Source organism: Babylonia areolata, chromosome 26, assembly GCF_041734735.1.
Source record: "Babylonia areolata isolate BAREFJ2019XMU chromosome 26, ASM4173473v1, whole genome shotgun sequence".
Taxonomy (NCBI): Eukaryota; Metazoa; Mollusca; class Gastropoda; order Neogastropoda; family Buccinidae; genus Babylonia; species Babylonia areolata.
This window is the reverse complement of record NC_134901.1, coordinates 3,086,435-3,108,333: the sequence shown is the minus strand read 5'-3', so window position 1 is coordinate 3,108,333 and position 21,899 is coordinate 3,086,435. Positions and strand designations below refer to the sequence as shown.

At 42.6% G+C, this 21,899-nt stretch overlaps 1 protein-coding gene across 1 annotated transcript in view; it reads right to left on the bottom strand.

Moving 5' to 3' along the window:
• Positions 1-21,899, bottom strand: part of LOC143300419 (5-oxoprolinase-like) — a 70,765-nt gene that overhangs the window by 9,000 nt on the left and 39,866 nt on the right. Inside the window, exons 18-27 of the mRNA XM_076614064.1 lie at positions 21,203-21,266; positions 20,286-20,386; positions 15,534-15,570; positions 13,161-13,271; positions 10,651-10,752; positions 9,497-9,671; positions 6,552-6,661; positions 3,554-3,628; positions 2,510-2,656; positions 352-486 (exon numbers count right to left, since the gene is read on the bottom strand). Coding sequence (XP_076470179.1) covers positions 352-486; positions 2,510-2,656; positions 3,554-3,628; positions 6,552-6,661; positions 9,497-9,671; positions 10,651-10,752; positions 13,161-13,271; positions 15,534-15,570; positions 20,286-20,386; positions 21,203-21,266 — 1,057 coding nt within the window. The remainder of the gene's footprint in view (positions 1-351; positions 487-2,509; positions 2,657-3,553; positions 3,629-6,551; positions 6,662-9,496; positions 9,672-10,650; positions 10,753-13,160; positions 13,272-15,533; positions 15,571-20,285; positions 20,387-21,202; positions 21,267-21,899) is intronic.

The window sequence follows — 21,899 nt, the reverse complement described above, 5'->3', positions numbered from 1 at the left end:
TAACTGAAGGCATCATACCCAACACCACCAAACTTACTCCAAAAGTAGCAGTGCGAGGTCTCCTCTGGTGTGTGGGCTCTTGGCAACCTAACGTTGACTGACAGTTCTGGTGCTGGTGCTGAGTCTGTAGCCGATGAACCTGGTTGCATGTGTGTGTGTGTGTGTGTGTGTGGAGGGGGGGGGGGGGCGGGGTCGGGGGGTTGGGGGGGGTTGGGGGCGCTGGGTGTGGGAGTATTCAGTAATGACACTAAAACGGTGCAGATGATGGGGCATTAAAAAAAAAAAGAAAAAAGAAGAAAAACATAAAAACGGGACAACACAAAAACACTTGCACTAGAACGACGTTTTTACCTGGTTCAAGGGGATGTCATGCCCAACCATGCTGCGCATACAGTAGATGAGGCCTGACAGAGTGACTGCCCTTGGAGCGTTGCAGTTCCCGTGGACCTCATAGCCAGAGTTGGAGAAGTCAAACACAGCCGTGCCCTGTACGGTGAGACGTAGAGACGTTTTTTAAATTTTTTTATCAATGGAGTTTCAATTTCAAGGAGGTGTCTTTTTCTTCTTCTTCATTTGTGGGCTGCAACTCCAACATTCACTCATATGTACATGAGTGGGCTTTTACGTGGGTGACCAGTTTTACCCATAGGCAGCCATATTCCATTTTCTGGGGTGTACATGCTGGGTATGTACTCGTTTCCATAACCCACCAAACGCTGACATGGATTACAGGATCTTTAACATGCGTATTTGATCTTCTGCTTGCGTATACACATGAAGGGGGTTCAGGCACAAGCAGGTCTGCACATATGTTGACCTGGGAAATCGGAAAAATCTTCACCTTTTACCCACCAGGCACTGGTACCAAGATTCGAACCCGGGACCCTCAGATTGAAAGTCCAACCCTTAACCCTTTGAGCCCTGACCACTGCTTTACCAGTGGTGGGGAGGGGTGGCATAATGCCTCGCCACCGGTTGAGCGGTGCGTAAACACTTGTGTCGTGTTTTGCTATTGGTTGACTTATATTGAAGAGCCAATCAGAAAAACCGTAATATTCCGACGCCAGCGAACGCAGTACCAACATTGCCGCGCCCCCTCACTGTGTTTTGTGCTTGTGCTTTGGATAAAAAAGATCGATTTCTACCATGAAGCGTGCAGTGTCTCAACCTGACACGCCTCCTTTGATCAACTGATTCTGCATGCTCAGATTCATTTTCAACATCACTATCTGTAGCAAAACGATCCGATTCGAATTCCACCTCACTATCAGAGTAATCATTGTCATACTCTACTTCCAATAAATCATCAATTACTTGCTGCGTTGTGTACAGTTGTTTTCTCGCACGTTTTGTCCCTGATTTCTGCTCTGACGGGCCAGGTTGAGACTCTGCACACTTCAAGTGTTTACACACCGCTCAACCGGTGGCTGGGCATTATGTCATTTTTCTCTGCCACCAGTAAAGTGTTGGTCAGGGCTCAAAGGGTTAAACCACTCGGCTGTTGCGCCCGTCAAGGAGATGTCAGAGAGTGCAGTCTAATCACCCATGCCACACCACCTCTGCTGGTCAGAAAAAGATAAAAGGAGCAGATACTGGACCTTCACAGAAATCCATCATGCTGATCAGGCCTTGGGGTGAAATTTTTTAGTTTTCTGTTATCATTTAAACCCCCCTGAGTGCCATAAGATGTATCACCTACGTGCATAGTGACCTCACTGGCGACGTCATCAGAAAAAGGGAAATTAACTCTGGAAGGCTGAAAATTCAAGCAGTTTATCTAGAGTGGTATATCTCCTGACCATTTTCTCACTTTTAGGCTTATTGTTTTGGATATCATTTCATGACTTGAAACACCACTTTCAACAATTTTCCCCCTGGCATTAAAGGGGTTGATAAAAAAAAAATCTTTAGATGGAAACTATTTACACATGAAGTTACTCACATGTGCAAACACATGATATATATCTTTTTTTAATTGGTGCTCAATTTGATCTTCCATACTGAAGAGTATGAAAATATCAATATCTTGTGAAAAGTTACTGGAATATTCATTACAAAAACTAATGAAAACTTCTGAATTCATTTTTTAAGTTTCATTCAGCTGCAGTTTGCTAGGTATGAAATTATTTTTCCAACTTTTGCCAGGTTGATCAAAATTAAACAGTGCCTAATACACGAATGCCCCTTATCCCAGGATTTCTCATGAATTTAAAAAAAAAAAAAAATTTAGGGTTTGTGCCTTGTATACAGAAGCACCTCACAGATAGCACTGGCTCTTAGTGCTGCAGCCTTGAGAGCTAGCTGGCCTTTGGGGACCATCCCTAACGCTGACTGTCCTAAAGCCTTCTTGGCCAAGAGAGTGGGGATGTAACTTGGGCAAGACACTCTCCACTTTAATCAAATTCTAGCCCAGTGAGTCAGGACAACAGTTGCCTCCTCTGCTGTTGTAATGGTCATAGCTGGACATGACTAACTATCATACAGCTCATTGAAAATTACAGCAGCATACCTCTTGTTCGTTGATGTCCACCGTGAGGCTGATGGGACTGCCATCATCCATGAAGTCAGTACTGGTCAAGCGTGTCGTTCCCGTCACTTGACGCGTCTTCTGGGCAATCTCTTTCAGCATGTCGCGTACCGCCAGTTCTGCGTTCTCCTGGATGATGGACAGCGGTGTTGGCGTGTACTGGTTTGTTGGCATCTTGTTGTTGTCAGTGTATGGAAGGTGGTGAGTGTTTGTGTTTGCTTTACTGGAAAGAGAATCGGATTGTGTGTGTGTGTGTGTGTGTGTGCGTGCGAACGCTTGTGCGTGTAATTACCTCTGTGTGTGTGTGTGTGTGTGTGTGTGTGTGTGTGTAAACATTCAGGTCAATCCCAAAATTGTTCAGTTTTTATCGCTGCTTCATTGAATCAGTTTTAACCTTCTCGTTTATCTGCTGGTATGGAACATTAAATGTGAAGAACAAGAGCATATTGAGTAAAATTGTAAATGTGTCTGGCAAAATAGTTGGTATCAAACAAGAACCTTAGAATGAGTTGCACAAACGATGGGCGAAGCAAAAATCAACACAGATCATAAGCCATGACAGCCATATACTATCAAAATATTATGAACTTTTACCTTCAGGGTGACGCTACCAATTTCTCAGACTGAAAACTCTTAGAACCCGCAATAGTTTTATACCCCAGTCAATTCAGTTCTTAAATAATTGATCAGTCTTAATGCACAGCTACTGTTATAATAATCAATCCTCTCCCTGCCCACATGACAGTCAATCCTCTCCCCCTGCCCACATGACAGTCAATCCTCTCCCCCTCCCCCTGCCCACATGACAGTCAATCCTCTCCCTGCCCACATGACAGTCAATCCTCTCCCTGCCCACATGACAGTCAATCCTCTCCCTGCCCACATGATAGTCAATCCTCTCCCTGCCCACATGACAGTCAATCCCCTCCCCCTGCAGTCAATCCTCCCCCTGCCCACATGACAGTCCATCCTCTGCCACAGTCAATCCTCCCCCTGCCCACTGCCCCACAGCAGAGGCTGCCTGACCTGGATGAAGGCCATGTAGGCTTGCACCACGGGCAGCGTGTACTCCTCGATCAACTCGCTCACCAGCCGGATACCCTGAAACCCACAAAACACAAACAGCTCTGCAATGATAGTAATGATACTTGATAGCAATAAATAATAACAATAAAAAAAAAGCAACCACAACAACAAGAATACTACTACTACTACTACTACTACTACTACCAATAAGAAGATGTATGTCAGGATGGATGGATGGATGTTCATATGTATTATGTACGTAGGTATGTACATAGGTATGTATGTATGTATGTATGTATGTATGTATGAAGGTATGAAGGTAGGTAGGTAGGTTTGCATGTGTGTGTGTATGTATGTATGTATGTATGTACGTATGTATGTATGATAGTCAGCTGTGTCCAACTAAGACCATAAGGACAGCAGAGGAGGCAACTGTTGTCCCGACTATCTAAGCAAGAATTTTATAACAGTGGAGAGTGTCTTGCCCAAATCACGTCCCCACTCTCTCAGCCAAGAGGGTTTTGATTCAAGTAAAAAGAAGAAAAAAGAGAGATAATAAAAACAATAATAATAATAATGGTAGTAATGATAATAATAATAATGTATATTTCTATTATAGTACTGCCTTTTCTCTCTAAGAGCTTAGGGCGCTTTACATAAAAGAACAAGAGAGGCAAGGCCTTCAAGACTCACTTGTGATAAATTAAGTCCCCTAGCATTAATTACAGAGAAATTTCCCTTTTTTACTATCTGCACCAAAACGTTTGCAAAATAAATAAAAATTCCATGTTTAGCAAAAGAAGTTCCTGTTTGAACAAAAAATGATAATAATAACTCCTCTTGTTGTTGTGTCAGAATAAGAGGTCAAAGTGCCAAGTTTAGAGAATACAAAAAATATAAATATAACAGTAAATGCAGTTTGCATATAATTAGGCTTCTTTTTTATTTTTTTGTGCCCATCCCAGAGGTGCAATATTGTTTTAAACAAGATGACTGGAAAGAACTGAATTTTTCCTATTTTTATGCCAAATTTGGTGTCAACTGACAAAGTGTTTGCAGAGAAAATGTCAATGTTAAAGTTTACCACGGACACACAGACACACGGACACACACACACAGACAACCGAATACCGGGTTAAAACATAGACTCACTTTGTTTACACAAGTGAGTCAAAAAGTTACTAATTATACGAACAACTTTTGACCACTCTGTCTGTCTGCCCCCCCCCCCCCCCCCCCAGACCCACCCTCTCATATTTCATACATGCAAAGTGAACTGGGAGGTATGAGGCAGGGTTGTAGAAGAAGTAAGGGACTGAGTGTGCTTCCAGACGTGGTTGTTTCGTCAGGGTGATGACACCCCACAGTCCAAACCACAAGATGTGTTGTTTGCCGGCATGAAGCACTCGATGCAGTAGCAAGGACTGCAGGCATTCAAGCACGGACACACACATAAGAATACAGCAAATACACAACACAGGAAAGCACTGACCATGTTACGAATCAGCGCCCATGACTTACAAATCGAACAGGGAAGATATAAAAATACACCGAAAGAACAAAGACTGTGTGATACTTGTAACAGTTTAGAAGATGAGATTCACCTTTTAGACAATTGTGTAAAGTACAATACTTACAGACAGATTCCTAATCAATATATGACTTTATGTCGTCCAAATGCAAATGCAAAGCCTAGTGAATTAATCCTTCTAACAGAAATACAGCCAAGGCTGACAAAATTTGTTCATGAATGTTTCTCTTCTTAATATGCTCATGTTTATGTTTCATTGTGTCTTATAAACTTGGTTTTATGACAATAAAAAGTATTCTATTCTATTTCATTCACACTGCACAGCCACATGCACAGGCGGGAGGGAGGGAGGGAAGACAGCAAAGTACACGTGCCAGTGGCCAGGAATGATCATCTGGATACTTATACAGTGCCTGTCCTTGGTCGGAGACCAAGCTCTATGTGCTTTACAAACACGGGGTCATTTGCACAACAGGCTGCCTACCTGGGTAGAGCCGACTGACAGCTGCCACTGGGCACTCATCATTCATTTCCTGTGTCATTCGATCAGGTTTCAGTCATGCACACATTGACACTCATATGGACATGTAACATTTAACGTGTAATGTGTATGACTGTTCTGCTTATTTACCTTGCTGTATCGGCAGCCATACTCCATTTTTGTGCATGCTGGGTATGTTCTTGTTTCCATAGCCCACTGAATACTGACATGGATTACAGGATCTTTAACGAGCATATCTGACCTTCTGTGAGCGTGAACACACAAAGGGGGTTCAGGCACTAGCAGGTCTGCACATCTGTTGACCTGGGAGATCAGAAAAATCTCCACCCTTTACCCACCAGGCGCCATGACAGATTTGTACCTGGGAACTTTGCATTGAAAGTCCAACGCTTTAATCGCTCGGTATTGTGCCCCAGAAGAAGCCATGACAACAACAGAGCTGTCCATGGCAAAGTCCTGTATTTAGGAATCCACTCTAATATACTGTGTGTGTGACTGAAGCCTGACTCGGTGACACACCAAAAGAATGAGCACCAAAAGGCATCCGTCAGTCAGCTCTACCCTGGTAGGCAGCCTGTTATGCTAAATGGCTCTATGTTTATACAGCGTCTACAGCCTGGTCTGAGACACTGAGGCAGAGGATGAAGCAGCAAGGGACCAACTGGACTGGAATGGCCAGAACAGCCCAGAGCAGAGTGCGATGGCGAGGAGTCATCGATGGCCTATGCTCCACCGGGAGCGATGGGCATAAGTAAAAAGTAAGTAACAACTTGGTCTCTGAAGATCGGCGCTATGTAGCGCAACAAATGATTTTTTGTGATACGCTTAGAGCTTGGTCTCTGACCACAGGCAGGAGCAACGCAAGCATCAAAGAACTCTGTGTTTGTAAAACACTGACAGCTTTGTCTCTGACTGAAGACAGAGGCTGTATAAGTATCAGCTAATGAAAAGAAATCCTCTCTCACCTTCTGATTGGCTGCCACTTGCGCTCGGAGGTCACTGAGGTTGTCCTGGAGATTTCTAGTTCCACTGCTGCCTTCCACTTTTCCTGGTGCCATGAATGCTTCCGTCACCGCTGTTACATCATCAAGAGCTTCCTTCAGTGCCACAACTTAAAAATTTATATATATATATATATATTTTTTTTTAACAATATCTTGAACTTGTTCCAGTTTCTAGGGGAAGTGTCACTGCATTCAGACAAATCAGACAAAGACAAATCCATGAATGCTGTAAGTACATCTGTAAGAGAGATATGAAGGCACTCAACACTGACACCTTGTCCTGGGAGGACCTCACAGCTGACTGCACAAAGTGGAGAAGTACCCTGAACCAACACCTAAAGACAGGGGAAGAGAAACTGCTGAATGCAGCGGCAGACAAGCCAGCACGCATAAAAAAGTGCAACAGCTCCAGCAGACAAGATACGACACACAGGTGCAACCTTTGTGGCAGAAACTGTTATTCCCACATTGGCCTCTACAGCCTTAAGCGAAAGCTGCCCTAGATGAACAGATTGCCACGATGAACAGGACGTTCACCCATGATTGACCCCGATCAACGAATGCCTACACCACATCTGCTAGGTAAATGCCTGAACAGCAGCATAACCCAACGTGTTCTTCAAGCATCAAACAGTTATGTTGCCATGGGTTCTTGATCTTGCCAAGTGCATGCTGCACACAGGACCTTGGTTTATCATCTCATCCAAATAACTTGACGTTCAGATTGATTTTCCAGTCAAACTTGTGAGAAAGTGGCAGTGCTGCGATTTGAACCCAGACCTTCACAGACCTTACCAGTTTGCCATCTTCTTTTAATGCTACTATTATAAGGCGCTAGTCGCAGTGATAAGAAACTCTAGGGAGAGCTGGACAGTACAAGGTCTTCAGAGAAGAAGCCCCCCTCAGTCAAGTGTTTCAGCCCTTAACTCCTTACACTCTGAGGGGGCCGGGCCGCACCCAGGCCTGGATGCCCTTGTACTGCCAACTTTTCTTTTTTATTTCCTGGTCCTCAGCAGGTTTGAACCTGTGCCTCCAGGGTGGTCACCATGTCAGGACTGAGTCACCTTTTCTGGCAGACGTTTTAACCACTGAGCCATCGTACACCTAGTTTGAGTTGGGAAATAAAGGATCCAGTGATCACCAGTGACTGGCATAGCGGGTTTTTTTTGTTTTAAAAAAAAATTTATTATTATTTATTTCTTCATTTATTTTATTTTTTAAATTCTATTATTATTATTTTTTTGTACGCTTATAGTTGACTTCATCAAGTTTTTGTGCTTATACATATTATTATCATGAGTAGTAGTTCTTTTCTTTATGTATTTATCTATTATTTATTTATCTATTTATATATTTTTATTTATTTATTTTTTATTATTATTATTTATTTATTTATTTTTTTCTCAAGGCCAGACTAAGCGCGTTGGTTTAAGCCTGCTGGTCATGCATCTGCTTGGCAGATGTGGTGTAGCGTATATGGATTTGTCCGAACGCAGTGACGCCTCCTTCAGCTACTGAAACTGAAACTGAAACTGGCATGGCGTTGGGTCCTTGGGAAATGTGCTTTTCTCCAATGTTCCCCACTCCATCCAGGTGTGAATGGGTACCTGAGTTTGGTCAGGGAAGGCAAAGGCAGCTGGAGGGGAGGGGAGGGCCCAGCCTTTCTGTGCCGAACCCGTGACACGGTGAACGTGAATTCACTGCCTTTACGGCTGTGAAAGGCTATGCTACTTTCAACTCCCAACCTTTGATTTTGAAAGGCACTCATACATTTTTTTTTTTCATAACAATCTTTTTAATTGTTCATCAAGTTCTTTGCTTTTATATTATCACGCTCTCTTTCAGACTGTCATGGATCTTGTTTTAAACAAACACACACTCGTGCTTATGAAATGACACAGGTGAAACAGACGGCACAACGATGAACCGTACAACCTAATGCTCATAGATACTTCAGAAAGAAACAGTCACAAGATGTATCACAAGAATTCACTTGTAACCAGACATATACAATTGTAAGTGTAACCATACACACAAACACTTATACTTGAGATGGAAAAAAACAATCACAGCAAAATATCATATGAATTCACTTGAAAAACAAAAAAAACCGCACACTGTCACTTGAGAAATAACACAGCTAGGAAGCACGAACATGAGCTCACCTTTGAACCCTATCACACACTGAACTTGAGAAATAACAGTCACAACAAACAGATTATCAATTCATTCTGCACCCAAACAAATACACATGGTACATACAGGTCTTCTAAAGGACAAAATTTAAAAAAACAAAACAAACAAACCCCCCCTGAAACTTTTACATACATTTAAACCACAAAAGAGAAAAAGAGAAGGAATTTGTTTCATGACCTTTCACACACACTGATGATTGCAGACATTTTATTTAAGTATTATTTTTCACATTTGAACGTTATTGTTTAACTCACTCTGGACAATGGAACGCTATAACGTTCCTGATGTAAGGTAGCGTTCCGGACGACAGAATGCTATAGCGGTTTCGACAATTACATTTTTTTCCACGTTTTCCACATGGGGTAGCATAACAATAGCAGCTACACCGGGCATTGTGAACATGTCAAGGGTCGAATGGAAGGTTTCTTCATGAGATTTCGTAACAACACACTCCACAGCGAGCCAGCAAGTTCAGGACGCCACACGACAAGCTAATCTGCATATGTATTGAAAATGGCATCGCCGGCAATACAATTGGAAATTTTTGGAGCAAACTAGATCACGACAGTGGCTTTTACCACTGCTGAAGTGATTGAAATGCTTCAAACTGAAAGTTTTGACATCACCAGAATGTTTTTGTTTTGTTTTTTCACAGAATTTGACCCCCCCCTCCCCCCGCCCCGAGAGCCCAGCCCCTCCCTGGAACTCACCTTTCTCCTGAAAGACGCCCCCTTCCACCAGCTTGAAGGACTTGAACACTGCCCCCTCCTGGCGGATGGAGGTGGAGTGGGGGGGCATGGAGCCCGGGGTGATGCCCCCTATGTCAGCGTGGTGACCCCGGCTGGCCACGTAGAACACGGGCCTGGCCTCCCCCTTGTGGAACACCTGCATGCCGTTGATGAGGATAACAATAATAATGATAATGATGACAATAATAATGATAATGATGACAATAATAATAAGTGGAGTGTTGGCCTAGAGGTAACGCGTCCGCCTAGGAAGCGAGAGAATCTGAGCGCAGTGGTTCCAATCCCATAGTCGCCAGTATTTTCTCCCCCTCCACTAGACCTTGAGCGGTGGTCTAGATGCTAGTCATTCGGACAACATGATAAACCAAGGTCCTGTGTGCAGCACGTAAAAGAATCCATGACAACAAAAGGGTTGTCCCTGGCAGAATTCTGTAGAAAAATCCACTTCAATAGGAAAACAAATAAAACTGCATGCCGAAAAAAAAACCCCCACAAAAAAATGGGTGGCGCTGTCAGTGTAGCGACGCGCTCTCCCTGGGCAGAGCAGCCTGAATTTCACACGGAGAAATCTGTTGTGACAATAAAGAATAATACAATAATAATACAACAACAACACGCACACACACACATGTACATGCACAGACATACACACATGCACATACACACACTCACATACTCACACACATGCACACACACACACACGTACACATACACACACACACACATATGTACACACACACACACACACACACACACACACACAGGGAAGATATAAAAATACACCGAAAGAACAAAGACTGTGTGATACTTGTAACAGTTTAGAAGATGAGATTCACCTTTTAGACAATTGTGTAAAGTACAATACTTACAGACACAGATTCCTAATCGATATATGTCGTCCAAATGCAAAGCCTAGTGAATTGATCCTTCTAACAGATATACAGCCGAGGCTGGCGAAATTTGTTCATGAATGTTTCTCTTCTTAATATGCTCATGTTTATGTTTCATTGTGTCTTATAAACTTTAAGGTTTTATGACAATAAAACGTATTCTATTCTATTCTATTCTATTCACACACACTGCCCACAAAGCAAGGCATCCAGCAGATCACTGACCGGTGTGATGACAGTGAGGTCAGGTAGATGACTGCCCCCTGCCATGGGGTGGTTACTGAGAATCACGTCACCGTCCTTCAGACTGTCACCCAAACTGCGCATCTGTCAAGATAAACAAGAGAGGCAAGGCCTTCAAGACTCACTTGTGATAAATTAAGTCCCCTAGCATTAATTACAGAGTAATTTCCCTTTTTTACTACCGGCACCAAAACGTTTGCAAAATAAATAAAAATTCCAAGCTTAGCAAAAGAAGTTCCTGTTTGAACAAAAAATGATAATAATGACTCCTCTTCTTGTTGTGTCAGAATAAGAGGTCAAAGTGCCAAGTTTAGAGAATACAAAAAATATAAATATAACAGTAAATGCAGTTTGCATATAATTAGGTTTCTTTTTTTATTTTTTTGTGCCCATCCCAGAGGTGCAATATTGTTTTAAACAAGATGACTGGAAAGAACTGAATTTTTCCTATTTTTATGCCAAATTTGGTGTCAACTGACAAAGTATTTGCAGAGAAAATGTCAATGTTAAAGTTTACCACGGACACACAGACACACGGACACACACACACAGACAACCGAACACCGGGTTAAAACATAGACGCACTTTGTTTACACAAGTGAGTCAAAAAACCAAGAGAGGCAAGGTCTTCAAGCCTCACTTGCAATAAGCACTTAATCTAACAGACTCACACTGGTATAAATATCCGCCCTCTCTCACCCTCTCTTTCTTTCTCTCTGTAATATAATACAGTATGCAACATTTTTAACACACATATACACACACATACATATCTATCTATCTACATATATGTATATCTTGAGAGATAGGTGTGCACATATTGTGCACATATCATCTATCTATCTATAAATATAAACACATACATATATATATACAAACATATATATATCTATGTGTGTGTGTGTGATGTGTGTACATATACATATTTCACAGAGAGAGAGACAGACAGACAGACAGACAGAGAAATTATATACTATAAAAATAAATAGTTTCTAAAGTGGTGATAGCAACTTTTGCATCATGCATGCATGAACAATACACATGCACACACACACACACACACACACACACACACTATGTACACACACACACACTATGTATGTACACACACACACACACACACACACACAGATCATGCAATGCAGTTCATAAACTGGGAATGTCAGGCATGTGTGCGTGTGTGTGTGTGTGTGTGTGTGTGTGTGTGAGACAGAGAGACCACCAATCTGAATCTTTTCTCTCTCCTGAAAGTAAGATATAGATTAGGTGGCAGAATGGTTAAGACGTTCATCTGCCAATACGAAGAGACTGTGAGAGTCTGGGTTCGAATCTTCACTCTCACCCTTTTCCCCCACAACCACACTGAGCGTCCAGTCATTTGGATGAGACCGAGGTCCCGTGTGCAGCACGCACCTGACGCACTGAACAAAGAACCCATGGCAACATAAGTGTTGTCCCCAGGCGACCAACCCTGATAGGTACACAACTACACATGCATGCACTCAACGCCTAACTGAATGTGTTATCAGGCTATGCTTTCTGGTCAGGCATCCGCTTAACAGATTTGGTTCAGCGTACATGGATTTGTCTGAACGCAGTGACGTTTGGTCACGTCATACGACATAACACCCTCTCCAAAACCATCCTGCAAGGGACTGTAGAGGGAGGGACTGTAGAGGGAGGGACTGTAGAGGGAGGACTGTAGAGGGAGGGACTGTAGAGGGAGGGACTGTAGAGGGAGGGCGCAGACGGGGGCGGCAGAGAAAGAACTGGTCCAACAACGTCAAGGAATGGACCAAAATGACGATGCCAGATCTCCTCATGACAGCTGCCAACAGAACGGCGTGGCGAGCTATGACATCTTCCTCATGTCCCCCCAACGACCCCAGCAGTCGAGGGAATGAGTGAGAGTGAGTGAGTGTGAGTGACGCCTCCTTGAGAAACTGAAACTGAAAGTGAAAAACATGGCAATGTTGCACCAGGAGGTGAAGATGGTCGGAAGGTCCGGAACCTCATGATCTACAAGGACGGGGGAAGATGCTGTGTAGTGTAAATGGATTTGTTCCAGCTCAGTGATGAGAAATTGAAACAGGCCTCCCCAAAAACGGAGTACGACTGCATACAAGGCGGGGGGTAAAAACAGTCATACATGCAAAAGCACACCTGTGTATACAAGTAAACATGGAAGTCGAAGCCCACAAACGAAGCAGAAGAAGAAGATGAAGAAAAGAAGAAAAAGACAAAGAGAGAAAAAAACAACAGAAGAAGAAGAAGAAGGAGAAAGTGAAACAGAAATAACAGAACACCTATCCACTGGACCACTTGTCAGCCTGGTCGGTTCCAGCCTAAGAAGAAGAAGGAGAAAAAGAACAAGACAAAGAAGAGGAAGAAAAAAAAAATCAGAAGAAGAAGAAGAAGAAGACGGTGAAACTTGAAAAACCGAACACCTATCCACTAGGCCACCTGTCAGCCCGGGTCGGTTCCAGCCTAACCTGGTACTGCACGGTCTCCTGCATGGCGCCCAAGTGCACGGGGATGTGGGGGGCATTGGCCACCAGCCCCCCATCTGGCCCGAACATGGCGCAGGAGAAATCAAGGCGCTCCTGCAAAAGACAACACCAAGTCAAGTAAGGCAGGACAAAGCAACAATAAAACAAGAGAGGCAAGGCCTTCAAGACTCACTTGTGATACACTTAAAAAAAAAAAAAAAAATCCAAGCTTTTTATGTACTGAGTATAATTTCAAAATGTAATGTTTAAGATGAGAAAGATCAGTTTAAAGCAAATTAAGTCCCCTAGCATTAATTACAGAGTAATTTCCCTTCTGTACTACCTGCACCAAAACGTTTGCAAAATAAATAAAAATTCCATGCTTAGCAAAAGAAGTTCCTGTTTGAACAAAAAATGATAATAATGACTGCTCTTGTTGTTGGGTCAGAATATCAGATCAAAGTACCAAGTTTAGAGAATACAAAAAATATAAATATAACAGTAAATGCAGTTTGCATATAATTAGGCTTCATTTTTTATTTTTTTGTGCCCATCCCAGAGGTGCAATATTGTTTTAAACAAGATGACTGGAAAGAACTGAATTTTTCCTATTTTTATGCCTAATTTGGTGTCAACTGACAAAGTATTTGCAGAGAAAATGTCAATGTTAAAGTTTACCACAGACACACAGACAACCGAACACCGGGTTAAAACATAGACTCACTTTGTTTACACAAGTGAGTCAACAACATGAACACCTCCACCAACAACAGGAGAAATGCAAACACTGCCGCAAAAGACAAGACTAAGTCGAGTGAGCAAGGAAAAAGCAACAATAAATGCAACAACAACACCACACTCAGGAAGCCAGGTCAGGTAGAAAAGAATGATGCTAAAAACAACAATAATAACACCAGCAACAACGAGAGAAATTACTTACTATCTGTTTATTTAATTATTCTTGTTTTCACTATTATCATTAATATTACCATCATTTTTATGTTATCTTTTTTTTTTTTTTTTTTTTTTTTTACATAGGCATTTACTTATTTTATTATCATCTCTTTATATATTTTTTTTCTATATTTTCTTTTATTCATGTATTTATTCATCTACCTATTTGTTAATTTATTCATTCTTCTATTTATTTATTTATTCATTCATTATCCATTTATTCATTCACTTATTTTGAAAACTATTTATTCCACCAAAGCTTGACACATATGCACACACTGGGTTTACGCTGCTGGTCAGGCACCTGCTTAGCAGATGTGGTATAGCGTGTATGGATGTGTCTGAGTACACTGATGCCTCCTTGAGCAAATGAACTGAACTGATGATAATAACAACATGATCAACAACAACAAGAGAAATCCCGCCGTTCCTGCAACAACACCATGATCAGAAGTCAAGTCAGAAAGGAATGAATGACAATTAAAAAAAACAACAGTGACAACAACAAAACTACCCAACAAACAACAACAACAATCAAGCAAGATTGGAAACCAGGACTCCACCCCACCACCCCCTCTATGACCAAAAAAAAAAAGAAAAAAAAAAACCCCAAAAAGACGGACACCTCCACAACACTAAGACAAAAACCCCAGCACTGAAAAACAAGACAAAGACAACTTGACTTAAACTAAGGTGGGAAGGCAACAGGGTTAATAAGGTCAACTCTTGCCATGAGAGTGGTGGAGGGAGGGACGGGGGGGGGGGGGGGGTCGTTGTGGGGTGATACTAGAAAGGGAGGGAGGAAAGATTCTATTGAAAAAAAAAAAAGAAGAAGAAGAATGAATGAAAAGAAAAGACTGACACACAGAATGAAAAAAACATCAGGACATGGACTGAAACGAAGAGACAGATAGACAGACTGAAAAAAACTTCTTCTTCTTCTTCGTTCCTAGGCTGCAACTCCCAAGTTCACTCGTATGCACACGAATGGGCTTTTACGTGTATGACCCTTTTTACCCTGCCATGTAGGCAGCCATACTCTGTTTTCAAGGGTGTGCATGCTGGGTATGTTCTTGTTTCCATAACCCACCGAATGCGGACATGGATTACAGGATCTTTAACATGCGTATATGACCTTCTGCTTGTGAATACACACGAAGGGGGTTCAGGCACAAGCAGATCTGCGCATATGTTGACCTGGGGGATTGGAAAAATCTCCACCCTTTACCCACCAGGCACAGTTACCGAGATTTGAACCCCAGATCCTCAGACTGAAAGTCCAACGCTTTAACCACTCAGCTACTGCGCCCGTCACAACAGAAAAACAAAAAGACAGGGAATTCTCAGAAGAAGTTTTTTTTCTTTCTTAAATTAAAGAGAAAAAACAACAACAACAACAACAGCAACAAAGATTTTACTCACTTTGATATTCGTTGAAATTGATGTTCTCTGTAAAACTCTGAAAAAACCCATAAAGGGTGGGGGTGAGGGGGTGGGGGGGGGGGAGAGAATGAGGAGAAAAACATATGATACAATCCAGCTAAAACAGTCAAGCTTCAAACTGAAACTGAATTTCAGTACGAATAATAATAATACTAATAAATAATAAAGTACATTTTAAGATGCTTATCCCCTTGGAGAGCTCTAAGCACCATTACAATTTCTTAAGAAGGCAAGAATATTTACACACTTATCCACAATAATAATAATAATAATAATAAGTACATTTTAAGACGCTTATTCCCTTGCAGAGCTCTAAGCACCATTACAATTTCTTAAGAAGGCAAGAATATTTACACACTTATCCACAAAACTATGCTCATCCACACACAAGTATATATATATCTACACTTATCAACAGAAAAGTTTACCCATATATATATATACATAAAACATTAAAAGGTTTCAGCACTTAAAACCTATGGCGTAGGTTACACCTGGTGTTAACTTATTCAGTCAGATGGAGTTTGTAAAGGTGGGTCTTAAGCCCAGCCTTAAAGGCTGACAATGTGGGAGCCTTTCTAAGTGTCTGGGAGAGTGCCTTTCTAAGTGTCTGGGAGAGTGAGAGTGCCTTTCTAAGTGTCTGGGAGAGTGAGAGTGCCTTTCTAAGTGTCTGGGAGAGTGCCTTTCTAAGTGTCTGGGAGAGTGCCTGCTCTCTAAGTGTCTGGGAGAGTGCCTGCCTTTCTAAGTGTCTGGGAGAGTGCCTTTCTAAGTGTCTGGGAGAGTGCCTGCTCTCTAAGTGTCTGGGAGAGTGCCTTTCTAAGTGTCTGGGAGAGTGCCTTTCTAAGTGTCTGGGAGAGTGCCTGCCTTTCTAAGTGTCTGGGAGAGTGCCTGCCTTTCTAAGTGTCTGGGAGAGTGCCTTTCTAAGTGTCTGGGAGAGTGCCTGCCTTTCTAAGTGTCTGGGAGAGTGCCTGCCTTTCTGTCTGGGAGAGTGCCTGCCTTTCTAAGTGTCTGGGAGAGTGCCTTTCTAAGTGTCTGGGAGAGTGCCTGCCTTTCTAAGTGTCTGGGAGAGTGCCTTTCTAAGTGTCTAAGTGTCTGGGAGAGTACCTTTCTAAGTGTCTGGGAGAGTGCCTGCCTTTCTAAGTGTCTGGGAGAGTGCCTTTCTAAGTGTCTGGGAGAGTGCCTTTCTAAGTGTCTGGGAGAGTGCGTTATAAGTTGAAGGACCAACAAATGAAAAAGAACGTCTGCCATATTTCTCTAGATGGAATCAGTGGGTGGCGCGGTGACCGGCATTTGAAGACCACAAATTCAACCTCTACTCTAATTAACTGTTCTGTGCCTTTGTAAAATTTGAAACACTGCATTTGAAGTGAATAAAGGGAATGAGGTCCATGCTCTAAGGACATACCGTAAAGTTCGGTCTGTAAACCGCGACTTTTTACCCCAGCTTCAACCTCTGCGGCTTATACAATGATGCCGCTTATTTGCGGATTTATCACATTCTCGTCTATTCTTAGCTGCCCTTCAACTCACCAAAATCATGATTTCTGTCCATGAATTTTTGGATGAGCTTCAGGATAGTGTGCAAACTATTCACGTTTTATAAATCAAATCCGCACACATTAAAGCCTTCATATCAGCATTCAGTTCTACTCTGCTGAAGCGTACACCCTCATCATGCCGAAAACGCGACGTTATGCCTATGATGCAGCCTTCAAATTGAAGGTGATCAACCTAGCAGACGACAGTGCAAGTGACGAACCAGCAGCGACCTCCACCTTCATGTTCATGAAGTGAAAGCGAGGCTGAAGTCAGTGACAAGGATGTACTGCTGAGGTCATGCACCCAATCAAGACCATAGGGATGTAATACAAAGGACGTGCAACATGTTAAGACCCGAAAGATCTACTACAAAAAACGTGCAACATGTGAAGACTGTGAGGATGTGCTGCTGAGGACATGCACCCAATCAAGACCTTAAGGATGTACCGTAAAGTTCGGTCTATTGAGTGCACTGGTATATAAGCCGCACCCACTAAATTTTGGAAAAAATTGCACTTCATACATATATAAGCCACACTGGCTTATAAGCCGCACTTATTTCCAGTACCGGAACACATACCGATACTACAGAAAAGCTGTCAATACTGTAAGTTATGAAATCTTCGTCTTCAGTGTCCGAGTTGATGAGAACCAGCACAGCTTCCTCCGCCATCTTGTCACTGACTTCAGCCTCACTTTCACTTCATGAACATGAACGTAAAGTGGAGGTTGCTGCTGGTTTGTCGCTTGCACTGTCGTCTGCTAAGTCGATTGTCTTCAATTTGAAGGCTGCATCATAGGCATAATGTCACGTTTTCGGCATGATAAGGGTGTATGCTTGAGCAGAGTAGAACTGCATGCTGATCTGAAGGCTTTAATGTGTGGGGATTTGATTTATAAAATGTGAACAGTCAGCACACTATCCTGAAGCTCATCCAAAAATTCATGGACAGAAATCATGATTTTGGTGAGTTGAAGGGCAGCTAAGAATAGACGAGAACGTGACAATCCCGGGATCGTTAAAATCCTCATATAAGCCGCATCATTGTATAAGCCGCAGAGGTTGAAGCTGGGTTAAAAAGCCGCGGCTTATAGACCGCAAAGGACGTGCAACAAATTAGTACCATAAGAATGTACAGCTGAAGAAATTGCAAATGCTGAAAGCTGGAAAGATGGACTGCAAACCTAAGCATTAACTATTCTGCGTACGCCAAATCTCTAAGAAGCCAGGCATCACCATTTTTGTGTGTGCTCAGTTTCCAGGACACTGTGAACCCTCAAAGGCTGAAATCCACTTGAGAAGACACCGGCATCCATCTACAACTCAGCACACATCCACAGTCGTGGACATAGGCAGCAATGGCATTAAGTCTTCTTCTTAGTTTGTGGGTTGGACTCCCACGTTCACTGATATATACATGAGTGGGTTTTTACATGTGTGACCATTTTTACCCCCGCCATATAGACAGACAACTTGAGCAGTTTCATCAGAGATGTCTACGAAAGATCCTCGGCATAAACTGGCAAGACAGGGTCTCCAACCTCCAGGTCCTAGAGAGGAGCGGCCTGCCCAGCATCGAAATCCTGCTGATCCAGTGCCAGCTACGCTGGACAGGACACGTTGTCCGCATGACAGACAGCAGGATCCCGAAGATGCTTTTGTATGGCCAGCTGAAGGAAGGCCACCATGAACTTGGAAGACCCTGCAAGCGCTTCAAGGACACCTTGAAGACAAACCTCAAAGCCTGTGACATAGACATTGCTTCCTGGGAAACTGATGCCCTTGAACGCTCTTGCTGGAGGATGCTGTGCTCTAGTGGCATAAAGACATTTGAAAACAAGAGAACACTGGCCATTAAGGAGAAGCGTGAGCAAAGGAAGCAGGGCTCAACTTCTGGAGACGTTTTCCCTTGCAACACCTGTGGGAAGTGCTGCGCATCCAGAATCGGCCTCTTCTCCCATATGAGGACACACACCGACAGATAAGCCTGCTTGCCTACTCATCCGTCGGACCGACGGGAGACTCCATCATCATCACAGACAGTCACTGAAGGGGAATGGCGTTCATTGAGAAGAGTGGCGGCCTTGTGGTAACGTGTCTGCCTCGAAAGCCAAAGAAGCTGAGCGCACATGTTAAAAAAAATCTCACACTCCCCAGTATTAATTTTCTCCCCCTCTGCTAGACTAGAGTGGTGGTCATCCGGATGAAAAAAATAAAGCGAGGTCCTGTGTGCAGCATGCGCTCAGTTCATGTGAAAGACTCCTTCACAACAAGCAGGGTTGTTCCTGGCAAAACTCTGTAGAAAATTCCGGTTTGACAGTGAAACAAGCACACTTGCATACAGAAAAAAGAAAGAAAAAAAAAAGGATGGTGCTGCATTGTGGTGACACACTCTGGTAAAACAGCTCTAATTTCACACACAGAAATCTGTTGTGACAAAAACTAACATGATACAATAATAAAAAAAAAATCTATATACATCCTCCCTTTAGACGGGCGCAATAGCCGAGTGGTTAAAGCATTGGACTTTCAGTCTGAGGGTCCTGGGTTTGAATCACGGTGATGGCGCCTGGTGGTTAAAGGGTGGAGATTTTTATGATCTCCCAGGTCAACATATGTGCAGACCTGCTTGTGCCTGAACCCCCTTCGTGTGTAAACGCATGCAGAAGATCTACTATGCACGTTAAAGATCCTGTAATCCATGTCAGCGTTCGGTGGGTTATGGAAACAAGAACATACCCAGCATGCACACCCCCGAAAATGGAGTATGGCTGCCTACATGGCAGGGTAAAAACGGTCATGCACGTAAAAGCCCACTCGTGTACATGCAAGTGAACGTGGGAGTTGCAGCCCACAAATGCAGAAGAAGAAGAAGAAAATCCTCCCTTTAGTTTTTACAGTGTTAAGTTCTTACTTGACGAGATGACGAATCGCATACCGAGACCTAGTGAGCAGCACGCACTTGGCACACTCTCCGGCAAAATTCTACCGAAGAAATCCACTCTGACAGGTACACAAACATATATATATATATGTATATGCATGCACTCAAGGCCTGAATAAGTGTGTTGGGTAATGTTTCTGGTCAGGCATCGGCCTGGCATAGATGTGGTGTAGCATATGTGGACTTGTCCTAATGCGGTGATGCTTCCTTGAGAAACTGAAACTGAAACTGAAACAGGGAAACTGACCTGCCCATCTGCTCGGCAATGCTCATGAAACGATGAGAGAAGATGGACAGCTGAATGGCGTCCAGGTTGGTGTCAACGACCTTCACCTTGCTTGTGCCCACCTGCCCGCCAATGATAACCCCTAAATCTGGTGTTTTGTGTGTGTGTGTGTGTGTGTGTGTGTGTGTGTGTGTTACGTGTGTGTGTATGTTTATGACCCACCCTTCCAACCCTGCATGCACACACACATACACACACACACGTTGAACATTTTCTGCATTAACACATAGTAACACACCCACACACACCCACATACACACACACAACCACAAATACCATGACATATTTTCACTGCATTAATACATATTCACACACCCACACACACCCACATACGCATACAACACACAACCACAAATACCATGACATATTTCCACTGCATTAACATATAGTCACACACACACACACACACACACAACCACAAATATCATGACATATTTCCACTGCATTAACACACAGTCACACACCCACATACACACACACACACACACACCAACAAATACCATGACATATTTTCACTGCATTAACACATATTCACACACCCACATACACATACACACCAACAAATACCATGACATATTTTCACTGCATTAACACATATTCACACACCCACACACACACACACACACACACAACAAATACCATGACATATTTTCACTGCATTAATACATAGTCACACACCCACACACACCCACATACACACAAAAATACCATGACATATTTTCACTGCATTAATACACAGTCACACACCCATCCACACACACAACCCCCCCCCCCCCCCCAACCCCACCACCCTCACACACACTTTGATTCATCATAAAAAAACAACAAAACAACAACAACAAAACACGATACAATAAACGTCTTTACAAAACCCTTACCGTGATAGAAATATCCCCATTCTGCGTGATCTCAGCAGTGGAGAGTGGTTCAACCACAATGGTGCTGACAACAGGTGACCACAATTACTGGCATGCAACAATGTGGGAAACAGGATGTTTTTAACAATAATAATAACAATAATAATAATAATAATAATAATAATAATAATGGATACTTATGTAGCACACTATCCAGAAATCTGCTCTAGGTGCTTTACAAAAACGCTTTTGTTAACATAAAACATTACATCTATGTTACATACACACACCAAAATGTGACCACACACACACACACACACACACACACACACACTGCATACATACATTTTAACATACATGTGTATCTAACGGCTACCCTAACATATACGCACACATAGACAGGCACAAACTTACATAATCACACGCACACACAATACACATTCATTTTCATGCATATTCACAAGATTTTATAACCTAAAAAACAAACAAACAAAAAACAAACCACCTACAGGCCAAAATTCTAAAATGTCAGCAACCTGGATAAAAAATGAATGAAATATACTGTTCAAAGTTAAAAACTGTTACAAACATGGTTCATTCTTTAACGATATTCCAAGGACTTAAAAAAAAAAGGCATGCAATTCAGGGTAAGAGCACACACACACACACACACACACACACACAAAGAGCAAGAGACAGACAGAAGCGCCTAACACAC